The 14,971-nt window shown below is 36.1% G+C and overlaps 1 protein-coding gene across 1 annotated transcript; it reads right to left on the bottom strand.

Annotated features, from left to right (window-relative positions):
• Window positions 1–726: 726 nt before the first annotated feature.
• Window positions 727–14,341, bottom strand: gpr83 (G protein-coupled receptor 83). Its single transcript, XM_051694795.1, has 4 exons — window positions 14,001–14,341; window positions 4,445–4,570; window positions 4,127–4,260; window positions 727–3,600 (listed from the first exon to the last, which is right to left on the bottom strand). Exons 1-4 carry the CDS (start codon window positions 14,319–14,321, stop codon window positions 3,123–3,125), a joined length of 1,059 nt encoding a protein of 352 aa, XP_051550755.1. The 5' UTR covers window positions 14,322–14,341; the 3' UTR covers window positions 727–3,122.
• Between the last annotated feature and the right edge of the window lie 630 nt (window positions 14,342–14,971).

Here is a 14,971-nt window from a genome sequence, read left to right as displayed (position 1 = left end):
CTTCACATTTCCCTGAATCATGTTTCCCTATTCTATACAAAGTACTATTAAGTGCTGTATGACCAAATCTAAGTCTAGAGATTATAACCTACTCCTCATATGTTGTTTATTTAAACTCTTCATTTCAGTCTTACTATATTTTACATTTATGTCTATATCTCTTTGTTTTTTTTTTTTGTTTATTTTTGTGGCTTATTTTGCTGTTTCATCTGCCATCTCATTTGCTTTTCCCCTACATGAACTGGTACCCAACAAAAAGTTACAATTAATCCCATCATCTGAATCCTGTATATTGTTTGAAGTATCTCAATCAAAATGTCTGCTCTACTTTCAGTATGACATGTTTTTAATTTTATTAATGATGAACTTGAGTCAGACCATATGGCCCTCAATGGTCTTTTTTCCTCTACCCACTGTAAAGCCATTAAGATTGCTACCATTTCTCCAGTGTACACTGAAAGATTATCTGAGATTCTTTTATTAACCTGAATATTGAAATCCAGAACCGAGAGTGCCACACATACTTTGTTTTCTATATTTTTCAATGCAACTAAATATATATATGGACATAGCTATAATAATTATCCTGCATGTACTCATGTTATTTGGGCATTTGGTTTAGACCTGTAACATCGGAAAGGAGTCAAGAGAGCTGGATCTAAGTGTAGCAAGTTTTTTAGTTATTTAAGTTATTTTAGCAAAATACAAAACAGGGTAAAACTGGGAACTAGGAAGTAAGATCAAAACGTAAACAAACAAGAACTAAACCAGAACATGAACTAGAGAATTACATACATAAACATAACAAGTCACAAGGACTGAACAGAAATCAGGGCATTATATACGCAAGGGATAATGAGTTAATGAAACACAGGTGAGGAAAATCGAGGACAGCTGGCAGTGATGAGGGCAGGGACTTATGGGAAGTGTAGTCTGGGAGGAACAGATGACAGGGGATAAACACAAAGCAAACAACAGTGAATTGTGACATGGCGTGGAGCTGACTCAGGCGTGGCTGTGACATGGCGTGGAGCAGACTTAGGCGTGGCTGTGGCGTGGAGCAGACTCAGGCGTGGCTGTGACATGGCTTTATGATTACAATTTTGTACCAACCGAATGTAAACTATTCACCATTTGGCAAAATTCGCCATTTTTAATTGAAAATATGTCATTACAATACATGATTTGTATGTCATTAATAATTGTGAATGTGAAAACATTAACAGAGTAGTTTTCAGCATGTCAGGCTTAAGCTAAAGCACGAATCTGTGTACATTGTAAAGGAATTGAATGAATGTGGTAATCTGGCAAGTTTTTGAAGGAGCTTTTTAGAAAATTCACTTGACATTGTCTAAGAATATGATCAATAAAACACAAAGTAGAGCGTTATCCCCATCAGTTTAGAACTGTGACTTGAGGCTTCCATTGAGTTTTTAGTTTGTGACAAGGACAGACTAGTGTCTTATATTTTTAGTGCACATAGTATTTGGTAATCATTAACAATCAATTTAAGATTTTCTAAATAATTTCTTTATGTCTTTAATTAATTCAGAAATTTGTACAACATCTCCTAAGAGTCATCTTTTTATAAGAGACCGTTTTATTTTGAGTATGTCCTTGTTAGGTCTGTGCTCAAAAAAAATGAACCACAAGTTAAAGGAGCAGTTCACCTAAAAATAGAATATGTACTTTTATTCACTCATTTACTCACCCTTATGTTGTTCAAAACCCATATGCTGTTACTTTTTCTTGAAACATAAAAATAAGAGATAACGTTCACATAACGTACAATATCATATTTATGGTCTAAGCTAGAACAGATCGCATTATAAAAAACACCTTGCTGTGATTTATTTTAAGCTCAAATGTGTTGTCCCAGATGAGAGCCAATGAGCTGTTTCAATGAATCTATAAATGTATATAATCAGCTGCTCTCTGGAATGTCCAGAACATGGTTTACTATGAAATGGACATGTTCAATGGGGATACAATTTAATTGCATGAAATGGCAATTCTGAAATAAAGATTTTATACCACAGTGAGGTTGGGATAGTGTGTTCATAATGCAAAGAGAGAGGCCAGAACTCAATGCAATATTACATATGGAGCCTCTTACAAGCCTCAAGAGACAGAGCATGTGACAAAGCAGCACTTCACCCATATTTCACACCAAAATTGAAAATACTGTAAAACTTAATGAATAGATACTGTAGTAACAATATTTATTCATGTAATGCAGTGTTGCCTGAGAATTTCTCATGGTAATTGAATGGCTAATTATATGGCTGAAGTGAGAAAATAAATACAAAAATAAATATAAATAAATAAATCAAAGATCCTATTAAATTAAAGGAATATTTTGGGTTCAATACAAGTTATGCAAAAATAAATTTAGACTTATCCCTCCTTTTCGTTAACAAAAAAAAAAAAAAAGTTACATTGAGGCACCTACAATGGAAGTGAATGGGGCCATTTTTTTGGATGGTTTTAAGGCAGAACTATGAAGCTTATAAGTTTATAAAAGCACTTACGTTCATTTTTAATTTTAAAACTTGGGTATTTAAGCTGTAAAGGTATTTAAATTGATTAGGTTTAGGGTTAGGATTACAGGATTTACGGTGTTACATCATCTTGGCAACAAAATTGTAAAATTGGTTATAACTTTATACAGAATGGTCAGTAAGCAATTTTATCACACTAAAATCATATTCACGCACATACTGTTTATGTCTTATAGCTAAACTTTTGAAACAGTGAGTATTTTAACATTTACGGACTGGCCACTTAAGTCATAGTATGTCATTGTCAATGTCATTACGGCTTGATTTCCTAGCAGTTAGACAACACATTTTCTTGAGAAAAAAAAAAAATAAACAGCACAGAGTTAACATAATTAACATCTTCTTTCTGCATTTATGTCATCTCTTCCATGGCAGCACAGTGCTCTTTATGGGTTTGGGTATCATTAAGAAGGAGAAGACTAAACGAGAGCCATGGGTAAGATGAAAAAGAGAAACCACATCAGGTGGGAAGATGAACTGCTCCAGTACATTTGTATGTGAGTATATGAATTCAAAAAGAGAAAACAGAATTCAGAATTCTGAAGTATGTAGGGTGCTTCCTCAGGATTGCTGAATAGCATTGCCTTTGGCTATGCGTCCAATTAGAGGCAGAGCTCTGAGTTCGGCACGGAAGTTGTAATTGAGCCAGCAGTATATAAAGGGGTTATAGCAGGTAGAGCTCATGGCTAACCAGTGGAAGGTGAAGTACAGGGCGTTGTTGGGCGGGATCACTTTACTTGACAGCAGCACCACATAACAGTTTAGGGGAAACCAGCAGACAGCAAACACGGCAACCACTGCGATCAGCATCTTCAAGGTCGTCTTTTTCCTCCTGCGATGGGCAGCCGACTGGGCCAGCGTGACATCACCGACCGCATTCCGGAACCACACCTTCTTGGCCACAATGAGGTATGCTATGGAGATTATCGCTAATGGCAGTACGTACAGAAGGACAAATGAGGCAAGATCCAGATACTTCCAGAACAGATCAGAGGGCTGTGGGAAGCTGGGCAGACATACCATACGTACCCTGTTATTGCTAAAAGAGATAAGAGAAAGATTTCAACATAAGTCTTTAGTAAAGGGACAAAAGCATGGTTGATGCTTTTTATTATTGTATGCTCTTTATTTTTTGGAAAAGAACCTTAATTACCATGTTGCTATTGCAACCAAAAATGGCATTTGCATGCTTATAGAAGGTGCAATCAGGGGTATCAACAGGGTGTCAAATTAAATACAGTAGGAGACTTCAGTACAATCTCTCTAAAGCACTTATCTCTCTATATCTATTCAAGCAGGAATTCAAACATTTAAGAGGTTTAGATGAACATTTAGATGAAGCCTCAAAATAAATATTTCCCAAGATTCAGGAGCTTTTCAAGCAGTGGCTTATTTTCCCATTGGAAGTATTCTCATCCAAATGGACTGGTTAAAGATTTGGAATGTCTTTTTGTTAGTTATTTTAAATAATCTTAACATCTGTGTCAGCTAAATTTTAAATTCAATTAATTCAATGGGAGTTTAATTTTTTGTGAGAAAGAAAGAAAGAAAGAAAAAGTTCCTACACAAATTCAAAGCGCAAAAGTTTCTGGTAGATGGCATGAGGTAGAGAGAAGCAGGACCCCATCACCCAGATGACGCCGATCCAGGCTACACCCTGAACCCGAGACATCCTCTGTTTCATTGGATGCATCACCACCTGATGGGCAGCAGTAATCATGAATCATGACTGATTGCACATTGACATGCACTAATAATTCATTGAGTTTTCATAAGAGGTTGAAAAAAGCTGAATACTCAAAATGTTTAAGTGATAAGATATTGCAAATAGCTTCATTAGTAATTGGTGTTTGGTATGTGTGTGTTATTTTAAATACACTCACTTGGTGTCTATCAATGGCGATGGCGACCAGCGTAAGTACAGAGACGTGGACAGAACAATACTGAGCAAAGCGGCTCACATGGCACATCACCTTCCCAAACACCCATGTACTGTAAACAAACCGGACCTGAGAAAACACAGTAAAGGGTGCTTGTATCCAAATGCATGCATGAAAGAAAAGCATGTGTGTGCTCATAAACCCCACACACAGATAGATGAATCATGCATCTGCTTGACATATATTTAATAAAAATAAATAAAAAACTACCACACACACACTTACATGCTTCATTAAACTTTCTCAGCCATTTGGCAGTATCATAATGCTATCCTTTTTGGAATTATGATGTCCTGTTAATGAATAAAAAAAATTTTTTAAAAATTGTACTTAACCTGATTTCTTCCATTTGCATGGTTGTCACTGCATTGTTTGAGGGCTCATCATTTTAACCAGCATTAAATGATGATGTACTGTTTGCAGTAATAAAATCATATGGAGTAACTTGTGGAATACTTTTCAATAATTTGCCAATGTTGGACTACAGTTACTGTTATTACTATTGTTGCTAAAAACATGATTAGTATGGGATCTCCTGAGAGATATATATATGGGAAAGATGTTGGAAGATGCCCCCCTTTAAGAACTGTGTGCATCTACAGCTAAATTGTAACACATCTGGTGATGAGTTAAGCATGTGGATCATGATGCATCATACAACATATTATTAGTGGAAATAAAAGGAAAACCTTTGCTTATTTAGTTTTTATAGCACAACATTAAAAATCACCTGGGGCAAGAAGCCTTCTGGGGCAAACATATCCCAGCTGTCATCTGATTTTTGAGGAACATATCAAATACATCTGATATCATTTTTAATTTCTACATTTAAAAGTGTGTCATTAATGTAAAATACAAAATAAAATATTCTAAGTAAATTTATGCATTTTGACAATTTAGTTGAACAACTGAATAATGATGGACAAATAACAGAATCCCAGTCATAGAGATACTCTATCTGATTTGCACTATACCATTCTATGAATTATGTTTGTAAAAATGTTAATAATTGAATAATTTTAGGGGATGTCATAATAGCAATACATTATTAATTCAGATTGAATGATTCCACTCAACTGACCTATAGGTTATGATGAATAATAAAGATGTTTGAAATGTACATCTAATTCATGGAATTATTAAAAAATAACTCCATGAATTATAATAATCATTAAGTTAAATAATAAAAACACCAGAAACAACATCCCACTGGGGGCTTTCTGCCCCAATTTTGAGGGGGGCATCTTACCCCAAGGGTCATAAATTTACTTTTTACTTCAAGATGAAAAACAATATTTTTATCCTACAAATCTAAATGCATTACTGTGTCCACACAATAAACATAAAATCTTTTAATATCCAACATAAAATAAATTCACATATCATTATTAATCGATCACAAAAAAATAGACCATTTAACCTCAATACTGTTCAGATGGAATAAATCTCACAAATGTTGATGTTTAGATTAAAAATCAAGATTAATAAAAGCATAACCATTCAATAAATGTGTTGAGATAAAATTTAGTGACATCTATGGTCAAGAGGACCCCATCTTACCCAATATATATATATATATATATATGTGCATTGGAACCATGACGTTAGCAGCATATATATATATATACATATACACTATATTGCCAAAAGTATTTGCTCACCCATCCAAATAATTGAATTCAGGTGTTCCAATCACTTCCATGGCCACAGGTGTATAAAATGAAGCACCTAGGCATGCAGACTGCTTCTACGAACATTTGTGAAAGAATGGGCCGCTCTCAGGAGCTCAGTGAATTCCAGCGTGGTACTGTGATAGGATGCCACCTGTGCAACAAGTCCAGTGGTGAAATTTCCTCGCTACTAAATATTCCACAGTCAACTGTCAGTGGTATTATAACAAAGTGGAAGCGATTGGGAATGACAGCAACTCAGCCACGAAGTGGTAGGCCACGTAAAATGACAGAGCGGGGTAAGCGGATGCTGAGGCGCATAGTGCGCAGAGGTCGCCAACTTTCTGCAGAGTCAATCGCTACAGACCTCCAAAGTTCATGTGGCCTTCAGATTAGCTCAAGAACAGTGCGTAGAGAGCTTCATGGAATGGGTTTCCATGGCCGAGCAGCTGCATCCAAGCCATACATCACCAAGTGCAATGCAAAGCGTCGGATGCAGTGGTGTAAAGCACGCCGCCACTGGACTCTAGAGCAGTGGAGACGTGCTTGCTAACAATAAAAACGACAAAATCATCTTTTAAAAATACCTCTAAATGACATTCACTAAATTAAAGTAAAAAATACTTTTTATTAAGTTTAATTCAATAAAAAAAAATCACTGCAAAAAATCCTATTGTTAAAGTGTTTTTGTCTTGATTTCCATTTAAAATTGTCTAAAAATCCTTAAAACAAGATACATTTACTTGAGAAGCAACATATAAGATATTTAGAATTGCTTTAAGAGAATGTATCTTACATATAAGTGCATTTAATATATAAGTGTATTTTATCACTTGTTTATACTTCTGCAAGTGCAGTAAAGACAAAATATACTTATATTCAAGATCTATTCTCTAAAAGCAAGTCTAAATATCTTATATGCTGCTTCTCAGGTGAATGCATCTTTTTAAAAGGATTTTTAGATATTTTAAAATATTTGTATTTTTTATATTATATTCAACATACTCAGATAACAATTTTTTCTTCTGCAGTATAGCTGCTAAAGTAAATGTACATTGTTTTAAAGGAGTTTTAGATATTTATATTGGAAAACAAGCCAAAACAAAAACAAATCAAAAACTTATTTTGTTGCAGTGTATTATGGGGTGAAGACTACCCCTCTCACCTTTTTGTTCACTTCAATCCATCTTTAACTCACAAACAATTGCTGCGTATTGCCACTTTTCTTCATGATATGAAATGCACAGTGACACCGGGATCATACAGGCCTCAACGCTGCCTCAACGTGACTACGGCTCAGACACGTGAGACAGTGATCGTGGCCGTCAGAGACGGAGAGATAGCGACCGCATCCAGGAACTACACACAGACGGAAAAGCATCTTTAAAAAGACGCTCTCTGTCAGTGCACACTCTTTTGGAGGAAAATATACTCTTTTATCAGAATATATACTTTCTTAGCTGTCGAAGCCCCCAGGGGTGTACTCTGCACTAGTCGTGCACGAGGGGGAGAAAGCTGCTGAAATGTGCCACATATCCAACAGCATACACTTCTTGTGTGCGAGGTGAATGGAATGGCAGTGGAACTCGTTGTTCAACACCACTCGGCTCCGAAGAAAAAATCTGAATGAGTGGTTGCGAGCCAGCTCCTTTTAACCCGTATGTCCGGGGGAGTGGCATGCAAATTCCACTCGCCAATTCCCATTGGCCTTTTCTCAAAGATCAGAGGTTTTTGTGGCTCTCAAGAGCGACCCCTAGTGTCACTACATCGACACAACGTCAAGTGAGTGACAGATAGGGAACCAAAATTTCCACTCAAGTCATATGGATTACATTGATGCTGCCTTTATGGATCTTGAAAGTTTTTATCCTCACTGACTTCCATTATATGCAAACACACATCATGTATCCATCAAAAATCTTTGTTTGTTTTCCCCTGAAGAAAGTCTAATGAGTTTGACATGGCATAAGACTGCATAAATGATGAGAGAATTATCATTTTTGGTTTGCCAAAAGGAGACACCCTGATATCAACATGTGTAAGTTGGTTTGTAAAAAAAGAGTCACATTATAAGTATAATACTGTTGCAATATGTTGCAGGGTTTGCAGTGGTTGAAAATTGTCTTGTCGTGAATCTTAAATGTAAACTAGCCATACATGTTGCTTATGTTGTCCGTTACAATTATACTATTTGTTACATTTTTATTTTATTTTATTTATTTATTTATTTTTTGTCTAACAGGATAGGGTCATTTAAATTATAGTCCTGGCAGGTCTACCGCTATAACTGAAAGAAGAGTCATCAGAGGTTTTCAAGGCAAAAAAAAAAAAAAAAAAAGGTAGGAAACACATTTGGATGACATTATTCATATTTATATAGCACCATTTTAACATATCCACTGACATTCATATAAATTTATGCATTTGGTACAGTGGTTCAATAGCTGTGTGCTTCAAATGAAAATTCTCTCATCGTTTACTCACCTTCATGACATCCCAGATGTGTATGACTTTCTTTCTTCTGCTGAACACAAACTACGATTTTTAGAAAATTTCAGCTGTGTAGGTCCTCACAATGCAAGTGAATGGTGACCAGAACTTTGAAAGTACAAAAAGCACATAAAGGTAGCATTAAAGAGCACCTATAATGGTTTTTAAATGTGCCTAATTTTGTTTGAAAGGTCTCATATAATAGATTTACATGCATCCAAGGTCTAAAAACACTTTAATTTGCTTACAATTTAAATTGCACCATTACCTTTTTTTCCCAGTGTCAAAAACGACTCATTCAATGATCCGTTCTAAAGGATTCGTTCTAAACTTTCAGAGTAGGGCTGGGACGATTCATCGACGTAATCAACGTCATAGATTACAGAAATACGTCGATTTGCATAACATGCGTCGGCGCGTCGCAATGGAGTAATTAAAATGGCAGCGCCCGGTTTAAGCATAGATTTCCCCCAAAGAACAAGCTGCAGCTAAAAAAAGCTCGCCCATGGTCATCTAAAGCGTGGGAGTATTTTAGTCAGAGACCCAACAATGTGGTGCTGTGTAAGCTATGCAAATTGGAAATGGCTTATCACAGCAGTACAACTGCCATGAATGAACACTTGAAGCAAAAGCATCCCGGAGTGCTTTGTCAAGACGGCAGCAAGGCAGCACCATAAGTCCTGTTTACTTTTTGTCCCCACCCAAGCATGACATACAGGTGCATCTCAATAAATTAGAATGTCGTGGAAAAGTTCATTTATTTCAGTAATTCAACTCAAATTGTGAAACTCGTGTATTAAATAAATTCAATGCACACAGACTGAAGTAGTTTAAGTCTTTGGTTCTTTTAATTGTGATGATTTTGGCTCACATTTAACAAAAACCCACCAATTCACTATCTCAAATAATTAGAATATGGTGACATGCCTATCAGCTAATCAACTCAAAACACCTGCAAAGGTTTCCTGAGCCTTCAAAATGGTCTCTCAGTTTGGTTCACTAGGCTACACAATCATGGGGAAGACTGCTGATCTGACAGATGTCCAGAAGACAATCATTGACACCCTTCACAAGGAGGGTAAGCCACAAACATTCATTGCCAAAGAAGCTGGCTGTTCACAGAGTGCTGTATCCAAGCATGTTAACAGAAAGTTGAGTGGAAGGAAAAAGTGTGGAAGAAAAAGATGCACAACCAACCGAGAGAACCGCAGCCTTATGAGGATTGTCAAGCAAAATCGATTCAAGAATTTGGGTGAACTTCACAAGGAATGGACTGAGGCTGGGGTCAAGGCATTAAGAGCCACCACACACAGACGTGTCAAGGAATTTGACTACAGTTGTTGTATTCCTCTTGTTAAGCCACTCCTGAACCACAGACAACGTCAGAGGCGTCTTACCTGGGCTAAGGAGAAGAAGAACTGGACTGTTGCCCAGTGGTCCAAAGTCCTCTTTTCAGATGAGAGCAAGTTTTGTATTTCATTTGGAAACCAAGGTCCTAGAGTCTGGAGGAAGGGTGGAGAAGCTCATAGCCAAGTTGCTTGAAGTCCAGTGTTAAGTTTCCACAGTCTGTGATGATTTGGGGTGCAATGTCATCTGCTGGTGTTGGTCCATTGTGTTTTTTGAAAACCAAAGTCACTGCACCCGTTTACCAAGAAATTTTGGAGCACTTCATGCTTCCTTCTGCTGACCAGCTTTTTAAAGATGCTGATTTCATTTTCCAGCAGGATTTGGCACCTGCCCACACTGCCAAAAGCACCAAAAGTTGGTTAAATGACCATGGTGTTGGTGTGCTTGACTGGCCAGCAAACTCACCAGACCTGAACCCCATAGAGAATCTATGGGGTATTGTCAAGAGGAAAATGAGAAACAAGAGACCAAAAAATGCAGATGAGCTGAAGGCCACTGTCAAAGAAACCTGGGCTTCCATACCACCTCAGCAGTGCCACAAACTTATCACCTCCATGCCACGCCGAATTGAGGCAGTAATTAAAGCAAAAGGAGCCCCTACCAAGTATTGAGTACATATATAGTAAATGAACATACTTTCCAGAAGGCCAACAATTCACTAAAAATGTTTTTTTTATTGGTCTTATGATGTATTCTAATTTTTTGAGATAGTGAATTGGTGGGTTTTTGTTAAATGTGAGCCAAAATCATCATAATTAAAAGAACTAAAGACTTAAACTACTTCAGTCTGTGTGCATTGAATTTATTTAATACACGAGTTTCACAATTTGAGTTGAATTACTGAAATAAATGAACTTTTCCACGACATTCTAATTTATTGAGATGCACCTGTATTAGTATTACAACACGTGTTTCTGTTAGTAGTAGTCACTTTAAATTGATTTTCTAAATGTTTCATCATCGCCCCCATGTTAAAAGTAATTTCTGCACCGCTGCTAACGTAGGGTGACCATATGTCCTCTTTTTCCCGGATATGTCCTCTTTTTCAGGCCAGGATTTCTAAATTTGCGAAAATGTCCGGGATTCGGCTTTAGTTGCATTATGATGTGCATCTGGTCTAATACTTCATTGTGTGTGTGTGTATATTTGCATTGCTTTAACCCCTCTTTGTAAGTCCCGCCTTCTCGCACACCAATTGGTAAATTATAAGAGGCTTGCTGCAACTATTGGCCAAATTCCTGCCTGTCAATCTCTCTGAGAACGCGCAAAGCGCTGTTGTGTTCGGCATCAAACAGTTGCTTGACAGTAGCAGCATATGACAGCTGAGTGGAAACAATGCCCAAATGAAAGTGCAAATTTACAAAAGATTTGCACAAAAAATTCCCATGCTTTCCTCCAGGTCGAGATCCGCGGGAAGCAGAATGTATGACATGTAAAGCTGGCAATTATGTGTCAGTTGCTAATAAAGGTATATACATTAGCTCTGCGAAGCATAAAGGGTCAGTAAAAGGTGAAAGTTCATCAGGTAAATTAACAGACTACTTTTTGCGACCAGGTAAAATTATCACATTGCTTCATTTTCCATGGCCATTCAAAATAATAGTAATAGTAAATGAAGGTACACTCATGGCATCAAATATTTTATTTTAGTACATGGACATTCAAAAGAATGTTGGAAATTTTTATTTATTTATATATATTTATGTTACGCTAATAGAGTGTCTTTTTCACTGTATTAAAGTTTGCATTCATAGTAACACTGTTTTTTGTTGCAGAATAATGCCCTGCAGTGCACATTTTGTTTCTTATACATTTGTTTGTGTTTAAGAGAAGATGATTTAATAAAATATTGAAATATTAATGAGACAAGTTTTTTATATTTATTTTGGGTTAATTAATTGTTATATTAATCAAGTAATAATTATAAAAAATCTTTAGAATAATTGACAAATTAGTCGTTAGATTAATCAACTAATCAGAAAAAGAATTGTTAGATTAATCGATAAAAAAAATAATCATTAGGTGCAGTCCTATTTCAGAGAGTCTACTCTGCTCTGATTGGTCAGATGTCCCAGTCTGTTGTGATTGGTCTTCCACTTAGTGTAGTGTTTGAGGGCGGGTCAAAGCTGTTCGTGGGCAGCCAATGAAGACCAGAGGCGGATTTTTTGTTACCAAATTACGTAGGTTAGTACAGGAAGTACGTCTGGAATTACTAACGACTCATTTCAGGTGTTCAGAATCGGTTCTTTCTTTTGGGAGACAATAACTCCATTTGACGTGCACTTTGATTTTTGAAACTTTGCAGACTTTTTTAAATTCACAAACAGCTATATAACACACTACATGAAAGGTAATATTTGAAAAACCATAATAGGTGCTCTTTAAAGATATGAATACAACTCCAGTGGTTTAATCCATGTCTTCAGAAGGGAAATTATAGGTGTGGGTGAGAAACAGATCAATATTTAAGTCATTTTTAATATGAATTTTCCTCCCTGCCCAGTAGGTGGTGAAATGCACAAGGAATGTGAATCCCCTAAAACAAGAGAAGAAAAATGTGAAAGTGGAGATTGATAGTAAAAAATTACTTAAATATTGATCTGTTTCTCAACCACACTTATCATATCACTTCTGAAGTCATGGATTCAACCACTGGAGTCTTATGGATTACTTTATGCCACCTTAATGTGCTTTTTGACCACCATTCACTTGCATTGAATGTACCAACAGAGCTGAGATATTCTTCTAAAAATCTTTGTTTGTGTTCAACAGAAGAAAGTCCTACACATCTGGGATGGTATGGTGGTGAGTAAATGAGAGAATTTTTATTTTTGAGTTAACTATCCCTTTAAGCATCATTTTTCTTTTTACTCTGTAATTACTGATTTTGAGGATTTTTTATTGTGCAAATAAATACAATGGAAACTGTTAATATACATTTTGACAAATATTATTTATATGCATTTAGGAAGAGGAGCTTGACCAAGCACAGAAAGGAGCAGATGCCATCAATGCTTTGAAGCAGGAAGAGCGAAAGTTGCTTTTTTTTGAGGTCATACAGTAAATGGTGTTGCATCTTGATGATGGCAATATCTGGCCAAGTTGAAAAGATCTTTTGAATGATAGTTTCATTTATAAATACAAACTGTTTCTGGTGTTTTTGTTACAGTATTAATTCAGATAGTATTCTCCTACCTGCATATATTTCTGCAGTGTGCAGTCTGTTAAATGCATTTTGAATTGTGTTTATTTAGATTTACTGAAATTCTTTAAGTCCTTGCATAGCCCACTTGTTTTTATGTTTTTTGTTTATCGTCATGATTTTGTTATTTTTGTATTTGAGAACGTATTTTGGTTCTAGGAGAGCAAGAATATCTATGTTAGATTGTGAATTTGTAACCAACAATAAAAACCTTTGATATTCACCAGTTGTCTGTTATTTCTTCAGGTAATTTTATTTTAAAGTTAATTGAAATTAAATGAACAGAACCTAGAATTTGAAGCTGCTAATATTTATAATAATTTGAGCTAAATGAGCTTAAAATGCATAGTTGGGTAAACAGAGACTCTTAGGGTTAAAAAAAAACCCTTAAATGTAGTAGCTGGCATGGCACAGTATTTTAAGTAAACATTTTTGAATGGAAGCTCATTAATTTGGCATAGCCAGCAACGTTTTTTTAGGTAACGTTGCTTAAAATTCCTAGTGGAATTTGCTTAAAACGTGGGACGCAAAAATGATGCACTATATTTTTAAGCAAATCCAGCACATAATTTTTTGTGTATCTAACATAACAAAAAAGACTGATTCATTTGAATGACTTAAAAGGTAACAAGTTGCTGTTGTGAAAAGTAAATTGCATCTCCATTACTATCAATAACAACATCAATATATTGTTTATAATTAGCCTACTACGGGAATAAGGAAAACTTACCAGTGTAAAAGGCGTGTTGAGGAGAGTTATAAGAATATCAGCAATGGCCAAATTCATAATGAACAAACTTGTCACTGAGTGCATCCGTTTATTTTTAATAACTACATGACAAACCACCACGTTTCCAAAAAGTGAGATGATGATAATAACAGAATACGCGACGATGAGCAGCGCTTTGATGGTCGGTTTGTGGGACTCCGACTCGTAGTTCGCTCCCCTGTCGTACATCACGTCCACCAAAGAGAAATTAAAAAACGCGGAGAAATTCTGCAAGACATAAAACTGCGAGAATAAATCCACGGAGGTATTTCCGAAAGTCATCGTAACGCGTTTCTCCGGAGTACGTGCGTCCGGCGAAGAGCCAAACGCTGAGCGAAGCGTCAAATGAAGCGGATTGGACGATGGTCGCAGTTATTAGTGATGCATCGCACCCACTTGCATGATCCACGTCGTCTCTCAAAGCGAGGTTAAGTTAGTTTTGTTTTTGATATTACAGACACATTTAGCGATAAACGGCGATAACACTTAAACAGCTTAAAAAATATTTTCCAAAATAGTATTACTGTAAAACATGGAAAGCTAATAATATTCTTCAAGCTTGTTTTCATTATTTTCACTCGATATTATGAGCATTTGCCTGCAAAAGCCGTCGCAATGTGAGTTACCCAGGGAAGAGGTCCTCCTGTCACAGCTGCAAGTAAGGGACCGTGGAGAAACATTTATATATATATATATATATATATATATATATATATATATATATATTAGTAGCTTGGTGTGTGAACTGCATGTCCAAAATCACCTTTCTTTTTGTAATAGTTTTTTTGTTGTTGTTGAAGGAGATAGAGACACGAAACCAACTTCATTCAATAGAGTAGGACAGTGCGCAACTTTCACAACCATTCGTTGTACACCTAGTGGTTGAATAGGGAACTGTATGTCCAAAATCACCTTTCTTTTTGTAATAGCTT

This window comes from Myxocyprinus asiaticus, chromosome 4 (assembly GCF_019703515.2).
Source record: "Myxocyprinus asiaticus isolate MX2 ecotype Aquarium Trade chromosome 4, UBuf_Myxa_2, whole genome shotgun sequence".
NCBI classification, from domain to species: Eukaryota; Metazoa; Chordata; class Actinopteri; order Cypriniformes; family Catostomidae; genus Myxocyprinus; species Myxocyprinus asiaticus.
Note: the sequence above shows the minus strand (reverse complement) of the source record. Positions and strands in the feature narration are given on the sequence as shown.

Bases quoted from the DNA above. Each gene is read 5' to 3' on its own strand.
- gpr83 (XM_051694795.1), bottom strand. From the start codon at position 14,321: ATGACTTTCGGAAATACCTCCGTGGATTTATTCTCGCAGTTTTATGTC. The intron at 4,261-4,444 runs GTGAGTGTATTT...GCTGCCCATCAG, and splicing joins TCGCCATTGATAGACACCAA to GTGGTGATGCATCCAATGAA. The intron at 3,601-4,126 runs GTAGGAACTTTT...TATCTCTTTTAG, and splicing joins CTTTTGCGCTTTGAATTTGT to CAATAACAGGGTACGTATGG.